Source organism: Anabrus simplex, chromosome 2, assembly GCF_040414725.1.
Source record: "Anabrus simplex isolate iqAnaSimp1 chromosome 2, ASM4041472v1, whole genome shotgun sequence".
NCBI lineage: Eukaryota > Metazoa > Arthropoda > Insecta > Orthoptera > Tettigoniidae > Anabrus > Anabrus simplex.
Window position 1 is genome coordinate 912,668,433 of NC_090266.1, and position 22,657 is coordinate 912,691,089.

At 39.7% G+C, this 22,657-nt stretch overlaps 1 protein-coding gene across 2 annotated transcripts in view; it reads left to right on the forward strand.

Moving 5' to 3' along the window:
- Gart (trifunctional purine biosynthetic protein adenosine-3 Gart) overlaps nucleotides 1–22,657 on the forward strand; it is a 529,244-nt gene that overhangs the window by 432,133 nt on the left and 74,454 nt on the right. For both annotated transcript variants that reach the window (XM_067141687.2, XM_067141686.2), the window contains exons 13-14: nucleotides 17,773–17,976; nucleotides 18,059–18,211. In XM_067141687.2, the coding sequence (XP_066997788.2) occupies nucleotides 17,773–17,976; nucleotides 18,059–18,211 (357 nt within the window). The remainder of the gene's footprint in view (nucleotides 1–17,772; nucleotides 17,977–18,058; nucleotides 18,212–22,657) is intronic.

A 22,657-nucleotide genomic window follows, 5' to 3' on the forward strand; every position in this document is an offset into this window, starting at 1 on the left:
TGTTATTCACCATTTTTCAACCTCACTTGTATTTGTAGTATCCATTTTATAAACTGAAAATTCAGACGACCGGGCGAGTTGGCCATGCGGTTAGAGGCACGTGGCTGTTAGCTTGCATCCAGAGATAGTGGGTTCGAATCCCACTGTCGGCAGCCCTGAAGATGGTTTTCCGTGGTTTCCCATTTACACACCAGGCTGTACCTTAATTAAGGCTACGGCCGCTTCCTTCCAACTCCTAGGCCTTTCCTATCCCATCGTCGCCATAAGACCTATGTGTGTCGGTGCGACGTAAAGCCACTAGCAAAACAAAAAAAATTCAGACAGTTCAACTTCAATAATGCTTATGTATATCAGCCCATGTCGGAACACAACAACTAAGCCAACAGTATACAGATACCAGTTGGACCACACCAAAGGACAACAAAAACATTGAAACAGAAAGACCTCTAGCTCAAGACTGTTTTAACGATCAACATTTCAGAGTTTTTTTCAACTTTCATCATGCTTTTTAAAAATCTTAACTAACATTTCATTTTGTGTGATTCCTATGTTTTAATTCATTTTACATGTCTTACTGAGGATGACCCAATGCCGGGTCGAAACATGTCTGTTTATGTATGAAGTTTCGTCTTAATTGGACGTAAAATATATAGTATTGACTAGGAGGATTAAAATAGTTTTGTACAATTTTGTAAGATGTTATAGTTCGTGAAAGAATCAGACATGGCTGAACAGTGTGAGAGCCAGGTTGTGTGGTTCAGACGGTTAAGGCAGGCACTGGTTTTCTGAGCCCAAATTGCAGGTTTGATCCCAGCAGAGTCTGTGGGTTCTCGGAGATGCTCAAACATGTCAGTCCTGTGTCGGTGGATTCTCCGGCACGTAAAAGAAACTCCTGCTGTACAAAATTATGGCACCTTGGCGTTTCCGAAAACCGTAGAAGTGGTTAGTGGGATGTAAAACCAGTAACATTATTGACAGTTGAGACTGCCATTGACAGCTTGCCTTTTTTTTTTCACTCAGCCTACCATGCTCCTATTTCATCCCAGTCACCCATTGTGAACAACAGGTGCATGATCAACACGTGTATACTGTATATATATAAAGCCAAATACCACTCACTGATCACTAGTATCTCCAGATCCAAAAGACCTTTAAAACTGAAACTGTGAACATAGGTACATCTTTCGTACTAGAGGCGCACTAAGAAACTATTTTTCAGAATTCAGCTTCTGTCCTAAACTTCGGCCCTTAGTCCAGTGAGATAGGCTAATATAGGGAAAATTTGAATTTGTCGTACAAGGACGAGAAAAGGCTCATTTTAAGTCTTATGACTCGAGTAACATCTCATGAAAACCGAAAACCACATTTGAAAGCCCTAAACCAATTGTTTTCAAGATATTGGCAGCACACTGCCACCACTCAGTGATTTTTCTCCGGGTACTCCGGTTTTCCCTGTCATATTTCATTCCAGCAACACTCTCCAATATCATGTCATATCATCCGGCATTCATTAATCATTGCTCCAGAGGAGTGCGACAGGCCTCACCAGCCAACACAATTCCTATCCTCGCTGCTAGATGGGGGCTTTATTCATTGCATTCCTGACCCGGTCAGATGACTGGAAACAGGCTGTGGATTTTCATTTCACTACCACCGCTCATACTGCTGGGGAGCAGATGTTCACAGAGGCAAAAACAAGGCACTTGTAAGCATTACATTTTCCACCAGGGCAGATTGCATCAGCCATGCGGACAGATTGTGGGAAGAAGATATTTTATGAGAAAATTGCATGGTGCTCACTGTCAGTGGGCCATACCTGACAACTTTTACGGAAATTGCAGCATTTTACGGTTTTACGGATGGACGGTGTCATTTTACGGACAAAAATTTGAAACGTTAACATTCGATAATCATCCCACTTCCGTACAATCGATTATTTGCATGGGTCGAAGGCAAATCCACGATAGTCGATAACTCATTCTTTGATATGGTAGGTATTTTTAACAATGTGATGTTTGTGTCATCATTAGAATTGAATTTAAAGCCGGGATAACAGTTCTTCCTTGTGAATCTTAGGTGTCGACAGGCTTTGCTCTGCAAAATCTTTGTTCCGCTCCGTTTGCTTGTTGTGATTTAACCCATATTCTTTGACCACGTGAGTGTTGTTCTTTGTTTACGAAGTTGGCGTTCCTTGAATGCTATGGCCTTTTAAGTTTATGACATATTTTAATGAAGTGTTTGAGTTTATGATTCGCAGTTTCCTGTACTCCTTGGACTAATTACATTCGTTCCACGTGTGTGTTTTTTACCATGTGCATATGCTTTGTTCACGAGGTTGGTGTCATGTTCATTTAATGGTTTAACCTCTTAACATGAAAGTCCGAGTATACTCGGGGTTTTACATATTTATATAAAATAAAATCCCGAGTATACTTGGGAATGTCGCTCATTGATCGGTACCTAATTTTAAAGCCCGAATATACTCGTTTCTTGTTGTTTCTCAATATTTCGCCAGATGTTTATGAAATTATTACTTTAGGGACCTATTTTTGCCAACAGATGTCTCTGACTCAACTGTAGTGGATGTCGGCGACTCAGGCAGTTCGTTTTCGCGGCTTTCCCGTATTTGTTGCTATCTAAGTGTACTTTGTCTGTTAGGTGAAAATGGAGAGTGAAGAAGAGTTTGACTTTGAGTTTGTTGCTGATGATGATGCTTGTTGTTTTAAGGGGCCTAACATCGAAGGTCATCGGCCCGACTTTGAGTTTAGTGAGTCTGATAGTTCCGAAGAAGTTTCTGAAGACAGTTCAGAAGAAGAAAGTGGTACTTCTAGTTCATCTGATTGTGATATTGCAAGTGCCAGACAGTGGTGTGAAATTGATACTTCTGGAACACTACCGCCTGCCCCACCACGTTTTCCTTTCAAGGCTAATCCTAAAATACATTTCCAAAAGTTGTGAGGATGTTTAGCGCTGTCTTATTTATTTTAGAACCCGTAAAATGTATCACGAGTATACTCGGGATTTTAAAACAGGAACTTTTTGGTGGCCTATATTACATTGTTAAGTTCGAAAAATGTATTTTAATTGTTACCACTGTCATTAGTTTTCAATAAATAGCCCATTTTTACAATAAAAAATTAGGTAAAAAAAATAGATCACAGTTTTGTAAATAATTGGTATGTTAAGAGGTTAAGACTTTCTGTGCTTGACATGTTTTATTGAAGAGTTTGACTGCCTTGAGTGTTGTAATTTTATGTGACGTTCAGTGATCCAAATTCCTTCCGATGTTTCAGTAGATATCGAGACATTTGTTCTCGGACATTTTCATACGCTATAGTCCTGTTGTAGGATTCATGAATAAATCCAACAAGAAACAGTACTTGCAGACATTTAAAGAATCATATTCTGTTGATTTTCTACGCATACTAAATTCAAGAAAGGGGAAAAAAAATGCCTTTTGCACGGTACGTCGGTGTGATATTAATATTTCACATAGTGGAAGAAACGATTTAAGTAATCATGTGAAGTGCGGTAAACATGTAAGTTTTGTTAAATCGAAGGAAGATAAAAAGAAAATCAACACCATTTTTGCCAAATCTGGAAACTTTGACTGTGACGTAATTAGGGTCGAGTGTCTGTTTACTTCCTTTTTGGTAGGACACAATGTGACCTTATGTGCGGCTGTTCATGCTGGTGCTTTATTTAAGAAGATGTTTCCCACATCAGAAGTTGCAAAGTAATATAGCTTTGGTCGCACGGAAACAACATGCATTGTAAATGAAATGGCAAAAAGTGCATCATCTGAAGTTGTTAAGTTCCTTCAGAACGGACCCTTTTCTTTGGCAATGAATGGAAGCAGTGATACGAATGCCAGGTTGTATCTTATTGTTGTTACATTCTATGATATTCCGTGGGAAAAGTAGTGACTGTGCTACCCATACCAGCGTTAGACGGGGACTCACCAGGGCGAAACATAGGTAACCCGAGGTTATCAGAGCTGAATTCTCATAACATATCAATTGAAAACTGTGTGATTTTCTGCTCCAACAATGCTCCTGTTATGATAGGACACAAAAATGGGGTTTCAGCCATTCTGAAAAAAGTTCAACCTGGTATTGCCATCATAGGTTGCATTTGCCACCTAATTAATGTAGCAGCTGAAAAAGTTGCTGGAAGATTTCAACTTAACACATTGCGGACCGGGTGCCGTTCGCCCCATGCACAGCCCTGTTCCCGGCCACTTTCTAACTACCTCTAAGCTGGAGTGCATGCATACAAATAAACTGTCCGAACTTCAATAGCTTTTGAAGGACTATTGTGTATTTTTCTATTGGCCTTCCTGAATAATTGCTGAAATGCAGGGTATTTCTTGAAATCTATTTCGACTCATAGTTTTCGGAAATATTTGTCTTTTTATTAGGGGATCGGTTGGCCAGTAATCTTTCAGACATGATTTCTTCACCTGACGTATCAATATACACAGAGGATTCATTTTTTAATTTCCCTGCTAGTGACATTAGTCCACTTTAGTGTTTTAGGGGATAAGTTATGAGAATGTGATTTCTGCTCATAATGTAAGTTTGTCTTTTCAGCTACATACTGAAAAAATTCCTCACCAAACATTAGTCCTGCTACTTGTCCTATGTGTCCAGATTCATTAGGCCATACCTTTATACCAGGAGCACCTTCAAAGTCCTCTAACCTAGGTTCACTGTTGTCCATAACCCAGTCGTCATAAAACACTGCATTATTTACAACATTTAGAATATTTACACCCGTAACACAAATATAACTTAAGACTCGTTCTGCGCTACGTGAGTTCCACACCTTGCCTCGTCATCACTTGAAACATTTCCGTTAGAAGATATTTCATCGTCGAACTCTAAATACTCAGCATCACTTAATATTCGGAGCCTGTATCAGCACATAATTCACGAATAATTTCATCTTTGTGTAAACACGTGCGATCGCTAGGCGCTGCCATCTTGCATGGCTCTTCGAACTTTGTAAACATGTTGTCAAGAAATGCAAAGAAAATCTACGATATGAAGAATATTCGAAAACAAATGCGACTATCGATTGTGTAGAACCATACGTAACAGAGTTCTATCACCCTTGACCTCCAAATAGTTCCCGTATATCTCAAAAGATAGCACTAAAGTTCAGTCTGCTGGGTCTGCTGCTAACACGAGATAACTCGGGACCGGTCCGCAACGCTCGGCTAGGCAAACACGAGTTTTCTCGGGACCGGTCCGCAATGTGTTAAAGTGGATGAAATCCTTGTTGATATATTTTATTTCTTAGAGAAGAGTGTCAAAAGGAAAAGCCTTCAGAAATTTCAGAACTTGCACAATGAAGAGGCAAAGAAAATTCTGGAGCATTTATGTACTAGGCATATGATTGGATAGGCTACTGGACCAGTGGAATCCGCTTCTTTCTTCCTTCAAAGAGGAAGTAATATTATGTACCCAAAATATTTCCACAAGCTTGACATCTTTCAGAATACCTAGAGTTGAACAAAGTGGATCCAAAGAGTAGCAGAAGAAGAGAATTCTTGATCTGCTACTACACATGCCGCTGAAAGAATAGCATATTCTTCCAAATGTGACAAACCCATCCTAAAACATAAGACACGTGAGGAAAAATTGTTTATGTTTCTATCCTCAAACTTGAACAAAGCCTTTTGCACTTTCCTTCATGTGACTATCCCTGTATTTGACAAATTCAGTGTTGCCCTTTTGACTTTTTTCCCACAAGTTCACTTTTTATTAGAACTTCTAATGGATTTGCTAAAGCAGTTATTCACCATGTTTGTTAAACCCAAAATTGTCAAAAGCTCCTCATTGCTTGAAGCTGAGTACAACTTGAATCAAAATCAAAGAAGTGATGATGAGTTAATTATTGGCATTCAGACTTCGAACATAGTGAATGGTCTCCAGGATACAGATAAATCCCTTTTCTTTTCATCAGTGAGAAACTACTTTTGTACTGCCTGTGACTACATCATCAACAAGTTTCCACTCAAGGATGATGTGTTAAAAACATGTTCAAGTTGCTAGGTTATACAAAATTGAAGATGCACAGTTTTCTTCCATTCATTTTTTCTTGAAAAATTTCCTATCATGTAATGCAAGGAAGAGAATGAAACTACAGATGAGGTGGTGAATGAGCTTCTGAGGCAGTTCACAGCTCTTCAGGTAGATGACACTTTGGCTGCAAATCAAGATGCTGCAAGTGATTCCAGTTGGGCACAAATATCAGGAATTTGTGGAGCTGATGGACTTCTTAAGTATAACCGAATTTCTGGAGTAATGCTCTCTATTCCCACCGTACCCCATAGCAATGCAGAATGTGAATGCATTTTCAGCCTTGTGAAGAAAAATGGAACAGAGTTCAGATCATCCATGTCCAATGAATCTCTGGAGTCTATTCCTATTTTGAAGACCAGAAGTTCTGGTCCCTGTTATGACAAAAAAATTTCTCAAACTGTTTGCAGGAAGCTTAAAAGGCCACAACTAGCATGTGGTTTGTAGTGTGTATTATAGTATTTCTCGCCTGTGTTATGTTAAACAAGTTTTATTGTGTAAAGCTTCTTTTCAATTATCGCATACCTCTTTAATTTATCAAGGAGGTTCTGTTATGTATGCTCCAAACCAATATTCACCACGCCTGCTGCTGTTTAACAAGAATTTCTTCTTGATTGTTATGTTCATCTACAAATCATTGGCCTACCGGGCGAGTTGGCCGTGCGCGTAGAGGCGCGCGGCTGTGAGCTTGCATCCGGGAGATAGTAGGTTCGAATCCCACTATCGGCAGCCCTGAAAATGGTTTTCCGTGGTTTCCCATTTTCACACCAGGCAAATGCTGGGGCTGTACCTTAATTAAGGCCACGGCCGCTTCCTTCCAACTCCTAGGCCTTTCCTATCCCATCGTCGCCATAAGACCTATCTGTGTCGGCGCGACGTAAAGCCCATAGCAAAAAAAAAAATCATTGGCCTATGATATAAGTAGATATGATTTCATTGAAGTATCCTGTTTAAAGCATGAATTATTGCATTTTGTAGCCCAGAAGTATAATTATTTTAGTTAAGCTGGGGTATGTTGAAAATCGTTAGATTTGTTGTCGTGCATGAGTTTTACTGTTAGCCCTTTTCGAAAGTTGGCAGGTGTGGTGGTCTCATTGACATTAATACGATCAGACTTGCTTCTGCGTGCTGCTGTCTCATATACAGCAATACAAACATATTTCTGCATTGTATTAGACAGCTTTCATTCATCATACACTTCTCCTTTTTTTTTTTTAACCGAGCAAATCGACTGTGCGATTAGGGGTGTGCAGCTATGAGCTAGCATTCGGAAGATAGTGGATTCGAACCCCACTGTCAGCAGCCCTGAAGGTGGTTTTCCGTGGTTTCCCATTTTCACACCAGGCAAATGCTGGGGCTGTACCTTAATTAAAGCCACAGCCGCTTCCTTCCCACTCCTAGTTGTTTCCTATCTCATCGTCACTGTCAGAACTATTGGTGTCGATGCAACTTAAAGCAAATTGGAAAAAAAAACTTTTACATCTATCTTCTATTTTTATTCTTAATACTCTTCCCCCCTTAGGTGTGGATCACAGAATAACATCAACAGTGTCCGCTGCCTGTCATAAGAGGCGACTAAAAGGGACCCCAGGGACTGTTAAATTGGGAGCATAGTTTGGCGACCATGCGGCCTTTAACTAGTCCTGGTATTGTTTCCACCTACTTGTGTAAGGCTCCTTGCTGTCATATCCTATCCAACCACCCTTGGTCAACTCTTGTTCTTTTCCAGTCCCAATGATATTGGGTTCCCGAGGCCTAGGGCGTTCTTCATTTTCATTCCCTTCGTTACCCTCGTCTTTCTTTGACCAATACCTTCAATTTTCGATGTGTCAGACGTCTTCCATGTTTTCCCTCTGATTAATGTTAATAGACAATGGTTGCCCAGTTGTACTTCCTCTTAAAACAGTAATCAACACCATCACCACCAACACCTCTTAATACTTTCCACCTTTTCAGACTCATTTTGTTCACAGTGTATAGTTCTATCAGGCTTTCCTAAAGCTCCTATGTGCTGTAGTTGCTGTTACTCACAGCTGACTATTTTCCTTTTATTTTCCATACTTATATTCTGTACCTAGAAAAGCACAGAATAGCTTGTGCATACAGCTTTCTAATTTACAGCAGTATGATCAGGCATGCTTCAGCGTTCTACCATTCAGTTTCATACAGCTCATTAAAGTACCTTTTATTCATCATACATATTGGGACCTTTCCCACCGTCCCCCATGACTCATGGGACCATGTGACAACAAAACAACCCTTTCGGGTCACGAACACATGGGACCATGCTCCACGGAAGTCGATAGTCAAGGGACCTATTCGGCCTGCGCCGATTTCCCCTCATTGGGATTGTATCGTTAATCCACTCACATGAGAAGTTATCGGCCATACAGCACAGCCAGGTCAGAGCTACTCTCCTGTTCCTGAGGTCTGAACATGGACTCCTCAGGGTCGAAGACCGTTCGCGGCATGTAGAGGCTATTAAACTTAAACTAACTTAAAGGCCTACAATGAACGGAAGAGGTTCTTGGATGCTTGTTTTTCGGAAAAGATAGGCACAAATAAGTTTCTCCCATTTATTAAGGCGCTCGTTGAAATCTATACAAACACTATGACATTCTTGGTAAAGTAATATAAATTGACAAAATGAAGACAATTACTTAGCAACGGTAAAATCCGTGCCATCATCCATCAGCTAACTTCATCCACATTCCATTAGAATATCTATGTGGATGACCACAGCTTCTAATAATATTTTGGATGAAGGAAAACTCCCACCCGAACCCACAACCTGATGGATACCTAATTTTACAATAAACAAAAAAATAAACCAGAGGTAGAAACGTAGTATGTCTACGAGTACGATCATCCTGTGGGGATGTGTATTTTTTTGTTTGTCTGTCTATCACCTGATGAACATTAAACTGTTGAGTGTTACACAAAACAAAATATAACACATATTATCTATTTACAGTTACAATTACGAACCATTTTCCTCCAAAGACCAGTATCCCCTGGGACCGAATCCCACATCATTAAGTTAAAATTTACTCACACTAATTCAACTACCCCGGAGTGGTCATTTAACTTACATCTACCGCCACCAAATATCTATACGTGAATAAAAGTATACTGGAGAAATAATCGAAACTTTACTTAAATCATGGGAAAGAAATACGGTTACGCGTTTCCACCAATTGGAAGACAAATGAAATAAAAATCAAACGAACACAGGCTCGACAACGAACCCGTCACTTCCAACAACTACCAGTGAAATTTCACGAAGTCTAAATTCGCGCAGAACAATACTTATCACAAAACAAGATTACACCCTGAAAAAGGAACACATATTATACAACAACACAAAATATAAATGGCTGTATTTCATCTAGTAGCACCCGCTACTTGTGCGAGTAGTCGTCTTGTCTATGTGCAGTCGAGGTTCGAACTTGAGACAATGTCCGTCTCCATCAAAGATCCTGCAATCAAGCCCTAATTTACCCTAATCATGTGAACACTGTCATACAACGGGAACATCAATATTGCTATGTGGTTCGTGGCTTACGGCATATGTGACAATTACAGAATTCTACTGTCATTATTTCTCCAAGGCAAGGCAGCCTGGTAGCACGACCAGCTACTCCACCCGGGCCTGACCCTCGCAAGTCGCTCCCTTCCTCCTGGCTCGTAAATTTAAAGCGTTCATTCTTTCCACTGTCTGGAAGCTAAGAACACCCACCAGCCGGCTCACGCTACGGCCTGGTGTCTATAAAATTCAATTCGTTAGAAACTGGCGCAATCTATTCATTGCTCAAGCCAGCCCACATACTTTCAATACATGAGAATCATTTCTCAAATTCAATCGTTAACGCACATCAAATTCTCTCATATCTCTGGAGGTCTGGAGTTCGCCTCGTATCTACTCTCCTTCCTAATATTCACCATACGTCAGCCACTGACCACAGCAATATTCCCAGTCCTCTGCCTTCTGAGGCGAGGTTGTGTACCTGTCATATCGGTATAAAATCACCGATCAAATTACTTTAAGAAAATAATAATAATAATAATAATAATAATAATAATAATAATAATAATAATAATAATAATATTAATAATCAGACATGATCAAACTCAACTAGTAAATCTCTACATTATTAGCCTAACTAATGTGTAGGGGGGGCCAATTCGAACCTTCGCACATATCTTCTTGAACATCTTCAGTTACAGCCAAACTTATACACTAGCATGCAACACAAACTACTGCCTCTACTTTTATGAATTTAGTGCTGTCACTATCCCACATTAACTTCTGTATAGGCACATGTTAATGATACTGTCACCTACTAATCCCTGCTCGTATTATGCAGTCACGCAGATGAAATTTACGGCATTAACCTGTTCAATTTTCTAGTTATTTTCCCCCTCAAATCTCCTCAGCACTCATAACAAAAATATATAGTATAGCATGCACATGCATCCTCTAAAAGGGGTCCCAAACTCTATACATCCTTCCTGGTTCACTTCCTTCCCATATCTACTTACAAAAATCAAACTAAACAAGGGTCATCCGACCACTCCAGGTAATTAACCTATCAATTACATAATCATTAACCCTATATTTACAGTAACTCTATTTACAAGGGGAAATACTAACATTGGAAGAAAATAGCTCATTACTCAACAGTTTTGGTGTTTTTCCAGCCCCATCCGAAGATTTCAGGGGCCCGCCATCGGTGCTCACTCCATGTCGCTGGCTCGTGCAGTCCTGGGTTCTAGGAGTTTGATGACATTTCTGGCGTAATCCATCTTCCTGGTAAACAGATCACTGAAATTATATTTACACAATCTTGCACACTTGTTGATCACTCGACACCATCAAACTTCCCCTCTATCGTTCTATGACCGATGCAAGTTACGTGAGGCTAATTATTACGGATATCTCAGCTAGTCTGTTTCATCTTAAATTAGGCGAGTTGAACATTCATGATCTCCTCCTTCCCAAGTCTATCGCCTCCTACTTTTATGATATGAATCAACCGCCCTTCTCCTAATTTTTCTGTCTAGATCGTTCAGATCCTGCACTTGTCACTCCCCGTGACCCAGTGTGATAATTTGGTCCTGAAATCCTATTCTCAGTTTTACTTGGATTTATTTTATAGTACTTCTTTACAGGACGAATGCCTTTCTTTTGAAAAACAGAGTTTCCCAAATCCCAAAGTTATATTCCTCAGAAAATGAGCTCCCTCACTGCTACAGACCTCAACCTCGCTATGAGCGTTCTCCGTCAGGAGTTTGATTCCCCACGGCGTACTCAACTTTTCACAGTCACTACCTAAAAATATGACAAGTATTCAGAGTTTACTTCGCGATCGGATGTCGCACAAATATCTTTATCATATAGTTACATTTTCTACCATCACTGCACACGAAAACATTTTAGAACTTCACTCGCGTTTCTTTGTGTCAGTTATTCAGACAAAGAAGAGGTAGACCTTGCTCGCGGACTGACCGTAGTTCCACCTTCTGAAGCTCGTTCCCGACTGAAGACTCCCCCGAGAATCTGCAACAACTTATAGCAAAGCCGGGAATAGGGGTGGCAAGTGTGCCATGTCCCCACTCTGATTTTTACCTCTCCTGGATAAACCAGCCTGTTGACATCAGCAATACGCTAGATTGTGCGACTATGTTACGCACAAGTGCGCTATGCCATGCGGAGTTGATTATGTTCGGCGGATCTGCCGTAATTAATTTATAACATCGGAGTGGAAATGGTGAATCCCCAAAGACATCTGGTTTCAGCCATCGCGTCCGTACGCTAACCCAGTTATATAAGTTGTTTACCAACGCCTTTCGCTTGGAGAGTATTTTCTATCAGAACTCCTGACTTCATAATTCAACCAAAATTCTGCACACTGCTCTGACGGATGCAGTTTTGTTAGTCAAGCCTTATTTACGCCGAAAACACATTAAATTTGGCCCGATCGCTCTGGCATCACTGTACGCTGGCATTTGTTTTTCAATATGGAGTCACTAAATAGTGTTCTTCTGCTGCTTCTTCTATGACGTGTGCCTAGTTCGGGGATTCTTTAAGCCACCCAGTGGGTGTGTGAGGCGCCGCTCTGGCGGGCGTCCTATTGCACAATCTGATGCTTCTCCCAACATCCACACAAAGAAAGCTTGCTGCCTGCTTCCTTACCAAGCATATCATTTGAAATAAATATTACTTGTGCTGATACGGTCACAGTATCTTCTCTTCTCTTCTCTTCTCTTCTCTTCTCTTCTCTTCTCTTCTCTTCTCTTCTCTTCTCCTATTTTCTTTTATTTTATTCTGAATACTTTCCCACCTTGTCAGACTCATTTATGTCACACCGATATAGTTGTTCTACCAAATTTTCCTTTCTGTTTACCTTCAGCTCCTGTATACTGTAGATCCTCTTTCTCATACCTGACTCCATTTTCTTTTCCATAATAGGATTCGTTAGACATGGAGCTTATTTCTATTAGTGGTCTAATGGTACCTCACCGTGTTGTACTTACGGAGGCAGACTGGTCCTTTTTTTTTTTTTTTTCCTATCTTAATATATGGCATTGACTCGTTGACGCCTCATGTGCGGATTAGTACCATACAGCATATTTCTAACAAATGGCCTTACTTAACCCAATCGCATCATTAGACGACCCTAGCTCGTCATAGTTACTCGTGGCATATGAATCAAATGACGAGCTCTGCTCGCGGCGATGCACAGCTGTACATCAATCCATATAGTTCAGTCAATAACCCACAGACGCCACTTGTATGCATTCTGAGCTGAAGTTTACACATGTGGCTTCGGTTTTTTCCCTTTCACCAGGTTCTCACACACTTCCGGAACAAGAGATAAGAGAATCTTTATTCACAAAATTTTGCTCTTGTCAGTTGCCATCATGGCGTCAAGCAGATATGCTGGTGTTGATGAAGAAGGAATACGGAAGCTAATAGATAGTGTTCTGGAGAGTGATATTGAAGGCAGTGATGTTTGGGACGACGAAATAGACCCTGAAGTCCTTAGTTCGAGTACTAGTGATGCGTATAGTAGTTCTGATTACACGGAAAGTGAAGCAAATAACGACGGTGTGCCGAGTCTTTCGAAACGAGCTCGTACCTCGGCACAGACTAACTTGACTGACTGGAACTGGACAAAAAGTGACAATAAACCAGTTGTACATCAGTTTAGTGAATACAGTGGGGTTAGTGAAAATTTATTGAAAAAGTTTGATATGCAGCCACTATCTGAACTCTCAGTTTTTTGTGAATACATGAACCCTTTGTTTGACAAAATATCTGTCGAGACAAATTCATATGCAGCAAAACAGTTGAGCAATCCTGACAGAAAAAAGTTGAAAGACGATGACAAATGGTTTGAGACTACAATTGACGAAATTAGGGCATATTTTGCGTTAGTTATACTAATGTCACAAGTGCGAAAGTCAAGAATACAGTTATACTGGAGTAAAAATAGGTGTATAAACACTCCTATTTTTTCGTGAAACCATGAGCAGGGGAAGATTTATTATAATTTCACGATTTTTACATTTTGTTGACGATGAACAAGTCGATAGTAGTGACAAACTAAGAAAGATTAAGCCTATAACACAACATTTCTGCTCCAGATTTTCAGAATTATATTTACCTTCACAAGACATTGCTCTAGATGAAAGTCTAATGAAATTCAGAGGCCGCCTTTCATATGTCCAGTGTAATAGGTCTAAACGTTCTAGGTTTGGAATAAAAATTTACAAAATTTGTGAATCAAGTTCTGGCTACTGTCTGTCTTTCAAAATTTATGTAGGTGATGATGTAACGGATCCAAGTCTGCCAGCAAGTACAAGCGTTGTTCTCAACGTGTGTGAACCCTTGTTAGGCCGAGGACATACATTGTTTTTAGATAACTGGTATTCTTCCCCAGATTTATTCAAAAGGCTACACGACAAGCAGATGAATGTAATTGGAACTGTTAGACAGAACCGAAAAGACATGCCTCGCGATATCAGTAAGACGAAACTAAAACGTGGAGAGTATGAGATGTGGGCTGCCAACAGTATGTTGTGTGTGAAGTGGAAAGATAACAAGGATGTTTGCTTTCTCACCACTAAACACAAATCAGCTGACATGACAGGGACAGGCAAACTCAGACGAAAGAGAGGACAAACCCCGAGGGAAGAAGTGATAAAGCCCAAGTGTGGCCTTGAATATCAGAAGGGGATGGGTGGTGTTGACCTTCAGGATCAGGTTACAGCTCTGTTCCCCGTCATGCGACGCACAGTGAAAGGATATAGGAAAATATTCTTTTACCTCCTGGATATGTGTATTTTGAATTCCTTCACTGTGTATCACAAGATCGCTGCTAACAGAAAGACGAGCCACACGGACTTCCGAACTAGCATTGCGCAGCAGCTACTAGAGACTGTTCAGTTGCCGGAGTACTCGGTTCGAGGTCGACCTTCAGCGAGCACCACCCCAACCAGATTACAAGATAAATCATGGGCCCACTTTCCCATGCGTATTCCCCCTACAGAGAAGAAATCAAAAGTCACAAGAAGGTGTGTTGTGTGCTACAGCCGGGGTAAAAGAAGCGAAAGTTGCTGGCAGTGCAAAAAGTGTGGCGTAGCTCTTCACTTAGAAGAATGTTTTGAGGTGTACCACACCAAGCAGACGTACTAAAATAGCGGCATTGGTAAGTTTATTACTTCTTTATTATGCATGCAAATTTTCAGAAAGGAATATTTACTGGTTGGTTTTGTATGATTTTCTAAATAATAGTGTGATGACGACTGCCGCAGAGCGGTATTTAAATGTGATTTCTTAGTGAACTCCTATGGTATTTAAATGTGAGGCGAATGGGTTAAGTGTTCTGGTCCCTTGATGTCATTGCATTTTGAACTACTCATACCTTACTATGTCCCTCCCTGCTGTTGCTAGCCCTGTCCTTGCAGGGCTCATAACATGAAGTGATGCAAGTTGTACGAGAGTTAGTAATTATTGCAGTAGGGAAAAAAAAATACACATTACAAGTACGCACTGCTATTAAACTATGATTCTGCACATGTTTATTGTACTTAATTACAGATTCCAGTTTTCTTAACATGAGACGCAATTACACACACATGCTTCCATTTTACCAGTCCTTTTTCTCAAAGTTTATATACATCCTTTACTGCCCACAACAGTCGGGGCTCCCTAGATTTCTAACCTGTAAGAACACATGTTATTCCCCCCCCAGTGTTCTCCCAATGACAAAACCAACAATGATTTTCCTCTCATTGATTATCATCTTGTTCCTAAATACAAGTGTCTTTCTGTTGTGCCTGTTGATGATTCAAGTTCTCTCTCTGACTTGAAAACAGTTCAAAAGTTCCATCATCCTATGAAAAGCAAAGTGGACAAAAGCGTCCCAATAGAATTATAAAAAATCATAGAATGTCTGTAAAAAAAAAATCACTGAAAGAAAATTTGATGTTAATAGGGAGGCTGTTAAGAAATACACTTAAAAATTATTGAAGTTAATAAAAAACTGTTAGGAGATAGAATGAAAATATACCATTGATCCTGTGGAAAACAAAATCCATCTCAATTGTGACTTCAACAACAGCCTTGGACAGCATAATCGGAACGGCAATAAGCAAGGGGTTCTGCCTTTATAATAACTGCACAATTGGGTTGTGACTGGCTGTAGGCAAGGGACCCTGCCATTATAGTGGCAACTTCCAAAGTCAAGTGTAACCGGCAGTAAAGCTGCCATTATAATAAGAACTCCCCAAGTCGAGTGTGACCCGCAATAGGCAAGGGACCTGCCATTATAATGAAAATTCCAAAACTCAAATGTGAGTGGAAACAGGAAAGGAAAATCTAAAGTACTAAACTCGACTGTGACTGGCAGTGGGAAATTCAGCCTGTCATTGTAATGAAAACTCCCTAACCCGGACTTCACACGAAATACGACGTATGACGACCTCCCTTTGGTGTTTCTCAGGTAACTCTAAGAGCAATGTAATCTAATATAATGTTACTAACAGCGTGCATAGTATTTTACCGAGGGTTACGTATGCCATGCGGAATTCTGTAGCAAAGCACGGATACATGAGCTAGTGTGTAGATAAATGTTAGGAATGAACACTCAGGATGAAGTTCTATATGAATTGGTTTCATACATGGGATCATATGATGTGGATGGAAATAGTAGATTATTTGAGGTGGATTACCTCATCCAAGAGGGATAAAAGAAGTAGAGAAAGATGAATGACTTAACCATTAAAACCCCCCCTCTTTTTTATTGATTTTGAGTGAAGAGACTTAATAACTGAAGAAACCTTATACTAGCTGCAAATGTGCCTAATTCATTCATAGTAGTTTGTTGACTGAATGCTTCAGACTTTATATTTAGAGCCCTGTGCAGATATACAAAATATTATACGCATCTGCACTTCCTTCATCCACATCCGCTAATGGTTATCTGCGGATATTGTCAGTATTTAACTACAGTCTATTACACCCAAGGCACTGAAGCAGACAGATCTGTTAACATAATACTTTAGGCCTGCTACCTGGCTCTAGACCCCCTACAGTCATAGGTTCATGAGGGATTTTCTCTTGCAACAACTCCCAACGTATTGACCTTTGGTCCTTCCCTCCACTAACTGCGGGCAGGAGCCAGTTAGGCTTAGGTCAGATTTACTGCTTTATGGTCTGAAGGCCCTTTATAATCACCACTCTACCAAACCAATGCCAAGGGTCGCCTAACCACAAGCAAAAATAAGAGTACACTTGAGTGAAAATCAGTACATTTCATTATTCAGAAATTATCAGCAAAATTATCCACACTGCCATACAGTTTGCACCCGCTAAGACACTAACTTCGTTATATTTATAGTCTATAATGAGAAATTTAAACACACAGATTGTAACAATAAGGTATGGCCAGACTTTCAGGACACATTCCTCACACATAAAAGAACAAAATACGTTCTATAGACAAGGGTCCAGAAAAGCATTTATTTCCATGTTAAGAACTAATTTTCTACAGGTCTTCATTGTACATTAATCATGGGAAACAAGCAGAAGCAGACCATACCAGCATACCACTTGAAACTCTTTTGTACACTAAATGTTCAAAGTGCCCTCCATTAGCATTGATACATGGATATGCAATATTCCAGTGATATATGTTAGCACATCCAGGATGACAGGTTGATGCATGTATCAATGCTAACGGGGGCCATTTTGAACATTTCATGGAAGAAAGATTATCATGAGGTATGCTGGTACATTTTGTTCCTGTGTGTTTCTTAGGATTAAAGTACTATGTAGAGTTGTAGAAAATGAGTTCTAACATGGAAATAAATCCTTTTTGGACCTATGTTCATATAAAACACTTTCTTCTTCTGTGTGTGGGGAAGGTGTCCTGAAAGCTTGACCATACCTTATTGTTACACCCTGTATGTAATGTATGTAGGTACATGTACTTCACATTATGTGTAAGTACTTAGTAACATTGTTTACATTACATCTAATTCTGAAGCTGTCACTTTAGATTGTGTCATATAGCTTCTTTCATGATGTTCCTTAACACTTCTCTGAAGGTCTTAAATTATTTTGAGGGTCTGAACTTTGTGGCATATTTTTATTCTTGGAATCTCTGTCCAAAATCAGGAGAAGAGTTGCTGACTCCTACAAAAATATATGTGAAAAGTGTCCTACCGGTTTTACAAAGTGGACTGGTGAAAGCAGTGGCTCACATCACAGGTGGAGGTCTTGCTGAGAACATTCCCCGTATACTGCCTCCTGAAGTGGGAGTTGAGTTGGATGCAACCAAGTGGAAAATTCTCCCTGTGTTTGGCTGGCTTGCTGCAGCAGGTATGTTGCAATTCCTCACTTTCATGGTTACAAATATTCCTTTCTGTTGTATATGAATGATTTAAGGGAAAAATTGTTTCAGGTGGTGTTAATCAAGCAGAATTGCTCCGAACTTTTAACTGTGGCATTGGACTAGTTTTAATTACTAGTGCAAAAAACTGTGCAGCTGTTCTGTCAAGAATAACAGATGAAAATGCTAGCAAGATTGGTACAGTTACAAAACTAGAATCAGAAGGTGGGTATGCAGTTCTAGTTACTTACTACTTGCTTTGTAGAACAGTTGTCTAAGATACAAGTAAATCTACACATACTTACATCTGCTAATACCTTACTTTTAAGCTTTTCAGTCTGTGAGAACATGAAGTATAATACTTTGAACACTATAACATATCTGTACGAAGAGCTATTACTAAAGGATGATGGCACGTTTTGTTCTACAAGAACATCCTCAGTTTCTACCAATCACTTTTAACTAGGGATGGGTCGATACCAGTTTTATTCGATACTCGATACTGTACCCTGGTGGGGTGTCAGCTGTGTCATTCAATTAGAATTTTTTATTAAAAGAATATATTTCATATTCACTGTGCCAGAATATCAGACATATATTGTAAGCTTACCGGCCAGTTCGGTAGGTATTGTGAAACCTACACAGACTTCTATCTCCACGAGAGATTATGGAACACAATGGCAAGTTGAAATTAGTATTCTGAGAAATCTTAGCAAGAGGGAGAAAGAACGGGATAGTTATTTCTGAGTCAATGGAAAATCCAAAGCCTTGGGGCCAGGCGATATTTAGAAGAAGGAAAATACGGCATGCAAGATTCTTGGAAATGACGTTGTGGGAAATCCTACGCCAAGCCCAGGTTTATATATGTAAATTAGGCGGGTCAGACATACGGCCAGAGGTGTATTATTTCATTTAAATAAATTCTAAGTGTGTAAAACTGTCATATGTTAAAATTTTAATATGTAAAAATGTGTAAAATTCCAAAGTGCATTGGATTACTTCTTCAAGCTGACATGATAGATAACAGAATGCAGTGCTAAACCGCAAAGGGCCATGAGTAGGGTTACCAGATGACAACGGCTCAAAAGCATGACTTTTGAGTTCAGAAAGCAGGACAAAACCAGGACGGCATTAAAATTGCTTAAATTTTTTGTTAAAACCCTTTATTTAGCGTACCTTATTCATATTGCTTGGCCACAAGTGAAGTCTCGAAAGCAGGAATGTCACTGATACCTTATTCATGTTGATTGTACTTACCACAGCTACTTATTTTATTGAGCAAATCCTTTTTGTCTTTTAAATAGTTATAAAACTAGTTACAAGTGAAATCTTTCATGTTAAATTTCACTGACACCAACCATTTCACAAAGTCAACACTTACCCTATTTCTTTCTTTAGTCTACTGTGCATTTATTAAAGAAAAGCAGAGCACTTATCCAAAATTCCATTTTGTTGCAGGACATCTACGTTGGCATTATGTGCAGGAATTGCAAAATACACTTCTGCCAATTTCAGTAGCTCAGAAGAACATGTAATATTGACACTATTTAGAAAAGCAGCCCTTTTTTTTTAATGGACTGGTTCCTTCAAGAAATTTCCATTCTGCTTTTGCACTTCAACATTCTTTTGAAGATTTACAAATTGGTCAAATAATCTAATATAATCAATGTGTACACCTTTAGCACTAAGATATTTAACAGTATCTTCAAGGTCAGTCCAGTTGAAATCTGAAGTTAAGGTCATCCATTTAAAAGTACTGAATTCTTCAAGAGGTTGTAACCATTTTCCAAGGTACTCCAGGCATGCATTATATACATCATGGACTTCTTTTATGAAGGAATCACTGTCTTCCTGCAACCCTTCCTCCTTCAAAGTTTTAATCATTTCTTTCACTTTCATAGGAACAAAATTATTTGAAAAATGAGCTTTTAAAATGCCAACAGTTTCTTCAAGTGCCTGATTCACTTCAATAATGGAATTATTCTCCTTTTCAACATGAAGAATGTTCTCTTGAAAGACTGACATTAAAGACTGGCAAAATATTAAATACATTTCACCTAATTGGTTCAAAATTGTTGACGGATTATCCACAGATAGAAAATAAGACCGAAGTGCTGGATACAGTTCAAGCATCCTTTCAGCAGCTGAGAAAAGTAACAACCAACGAGTCTTTGAATGCTTCAATAGGGATTTGTAATTCATATCAACCAATTCGCAAAACGTTTTTAGTTCTTCGTTCCTTATGTTGAATTATGTTGAATGTAGAAAGTAGTTGAACACTTTTAACACAATGCTTTCTACGTCAATCGACAATAAATCAACTCCATGTTGAACACAATTATGCAACACGTGTGCTGGGCAACCTACTCCAATCAAGGTTTCATTAAGCTGAGATTTGAGATTAGAGAATACATTATTATCTCCTCTTCTTTTTAGGCCACCAAAATTCGTATTACAGTTATCTCCTCCAAAAGCAATGCACTTCTCCAAAATTCCATTTTGTTGCACTGAGCTCGATAGCTGCAGTCGCTTAAGTGCTGCCAGTATCCAGTATTCGGGAGATAGTGGGTTCGAGCCACACTGTCGGCAGCCCTGAAAATGGTTTCCCGTGGTTTCCCATTTTCACACCTGGCAAATGCTGGGGATGTACCTTAATTAAGGCCACAGCCGCTTCTTTCCCAGTCCTAGCCCTTTCCTGCATCATCGTCGCCATAAGACCTATCTGGGTCTGTGCGACATAAAGCCAATAGCATTTTGTTGCAGGACATCTAACAGCACTGAAGAGATTGTTGCAGCTTTTTCATTACTAACACTGTGCAGGTCAATTAACTTTGCTTGCAGCCCTTCATTCCTGTAGCCGAAATACTGCATGAGCACAGCAAACAGTTTTATATTCCCACGATTGCTGCCATCCGTACAAACACCAATGTATGATACGTTTTTGACTTGTTTAATGGCACTTTCTACACGGTGAGATCCAAGTTCATTATTGACAATGGCCTCAGACTTTGTACGAGCACAGTGAATATTTTTCCCTATTTCAGAATCAGGAAATAATTTAGATGGAAGCTTAGACATACAATCCATAGTTTTGTAGCTCCCATGATGCAACAGCATTGTGGTACACAAGAACTCCCTCTGCAGCAATCGCATTTTCCTTTAGTGATGTGTTCTTTTTGAAAAATGTCAACATATTATTTGAAGTTGAACATTAGCTTTATGTTTGCCCGTTGTAATGTGACTTTCTAAATCCATAGCTCCACGATTAACCACAGAAATGTATGTTCCTGGTTTACATACTAGACACATGGCTTCTTCGTCGGTGCGGCCCTTTTTGAAGCATTTATATCTTTTCTCCAATTCAGCAGTGAACTTGCACTTTCTTTTTCCCATAATACATTTAACGTACCATCAGATCGCAACAGATATTGTAGAGTAGATCACAAGGATTGTGGCACAACTAAGCAGCAATGTGGACGAAATTTATTTGTCTTTAGCTTCCGTTTCCGTATGCTATCGCCAACTTCGACTATCGACTTCGACCAGCGATAATATACTAGTCAAAGACTACAGGAATTTAAAAAGTTCAAGCTGCAGCTGAAGTCGAAGGTTATGGAATAAGCGAGTCTAAGTTTACGAAAATGGGTTTCCAGTTGGAAAAAGATAATCTTAACATTATTAGACAAAAATACGGACAATGGTGGTGGTGGTGGTGATTATTGTTTTAAGAGGAAGTACAACTAGGCAACCATCCTCTATATAACACTAATCAGAGGGAAAAATGGAAGGGATCCGACACTTCGAAAAATGAAGATATCGGTCAAAGACAGACAAGGGCCACGAAGGGCGTGAAAATGAAAGACTCCCTAGCCCTCGCGAACCTAATAGCGTCGGGGTCGGAAAGAACAAGAGTTGACCAAGGGAGGTTGGATAGGATAGATGAAAGTGAGGAGCCTGGCACAAGTAAGTGGAAGCAATGCCAGGACTCAGCTGAGGGCCCAGTGGTCGCCAACCCATGCTCGAAAGTTCAGAGCCCCTGAGGCCCCTTTTAGTCGCCTCTTACGACAGGCAGGGGATAACGTGGGTGTTATTCTACTGCCCCCACCCACAGGGGGTAATACGGACAATCAGCAAATAATTAAAAAATAAATACGGACGCCAAGACAGGCACTACAAATAAGGGCATGTACTGGTAAATACTGACGTCTGGTAACCCTAGCCATGAGGCTTTTTGTCTGGTCTAGCAGACTAAAGGCGGAGAGGAGTACAAATACCTATTAAATTATGAAGATTTGCTAAACGTTAACGGGGGGGAGGTCTTATCCTTTAATATGGTAACTTGAACGTCAAGCAATGCCGCTTCATGCCTCGTACAATTTAGGTAGACAAAGGGCTAAATTAATATGTAAATAATTATATCAAGCACTCATAATATTCTTGATTATTTTAGTAGAGTAAATTAGGATAGATTTTGTTTTGTTCAGGTGCTTGAAGTGTTCATGTTTGATTGTATAGGAGCATGTTTTACTTAAAGATAAATTGAGATTCATATTAAGAATTGCTCCAGAGTTGTTTTTCTGACTTAGGTCAGTTTCTCTTAAATTTTATAGATGTTAAGGCATGTTGTACGATTATCCAGAGGTACAGGGTTGCCAGTAAATTTCAATATTG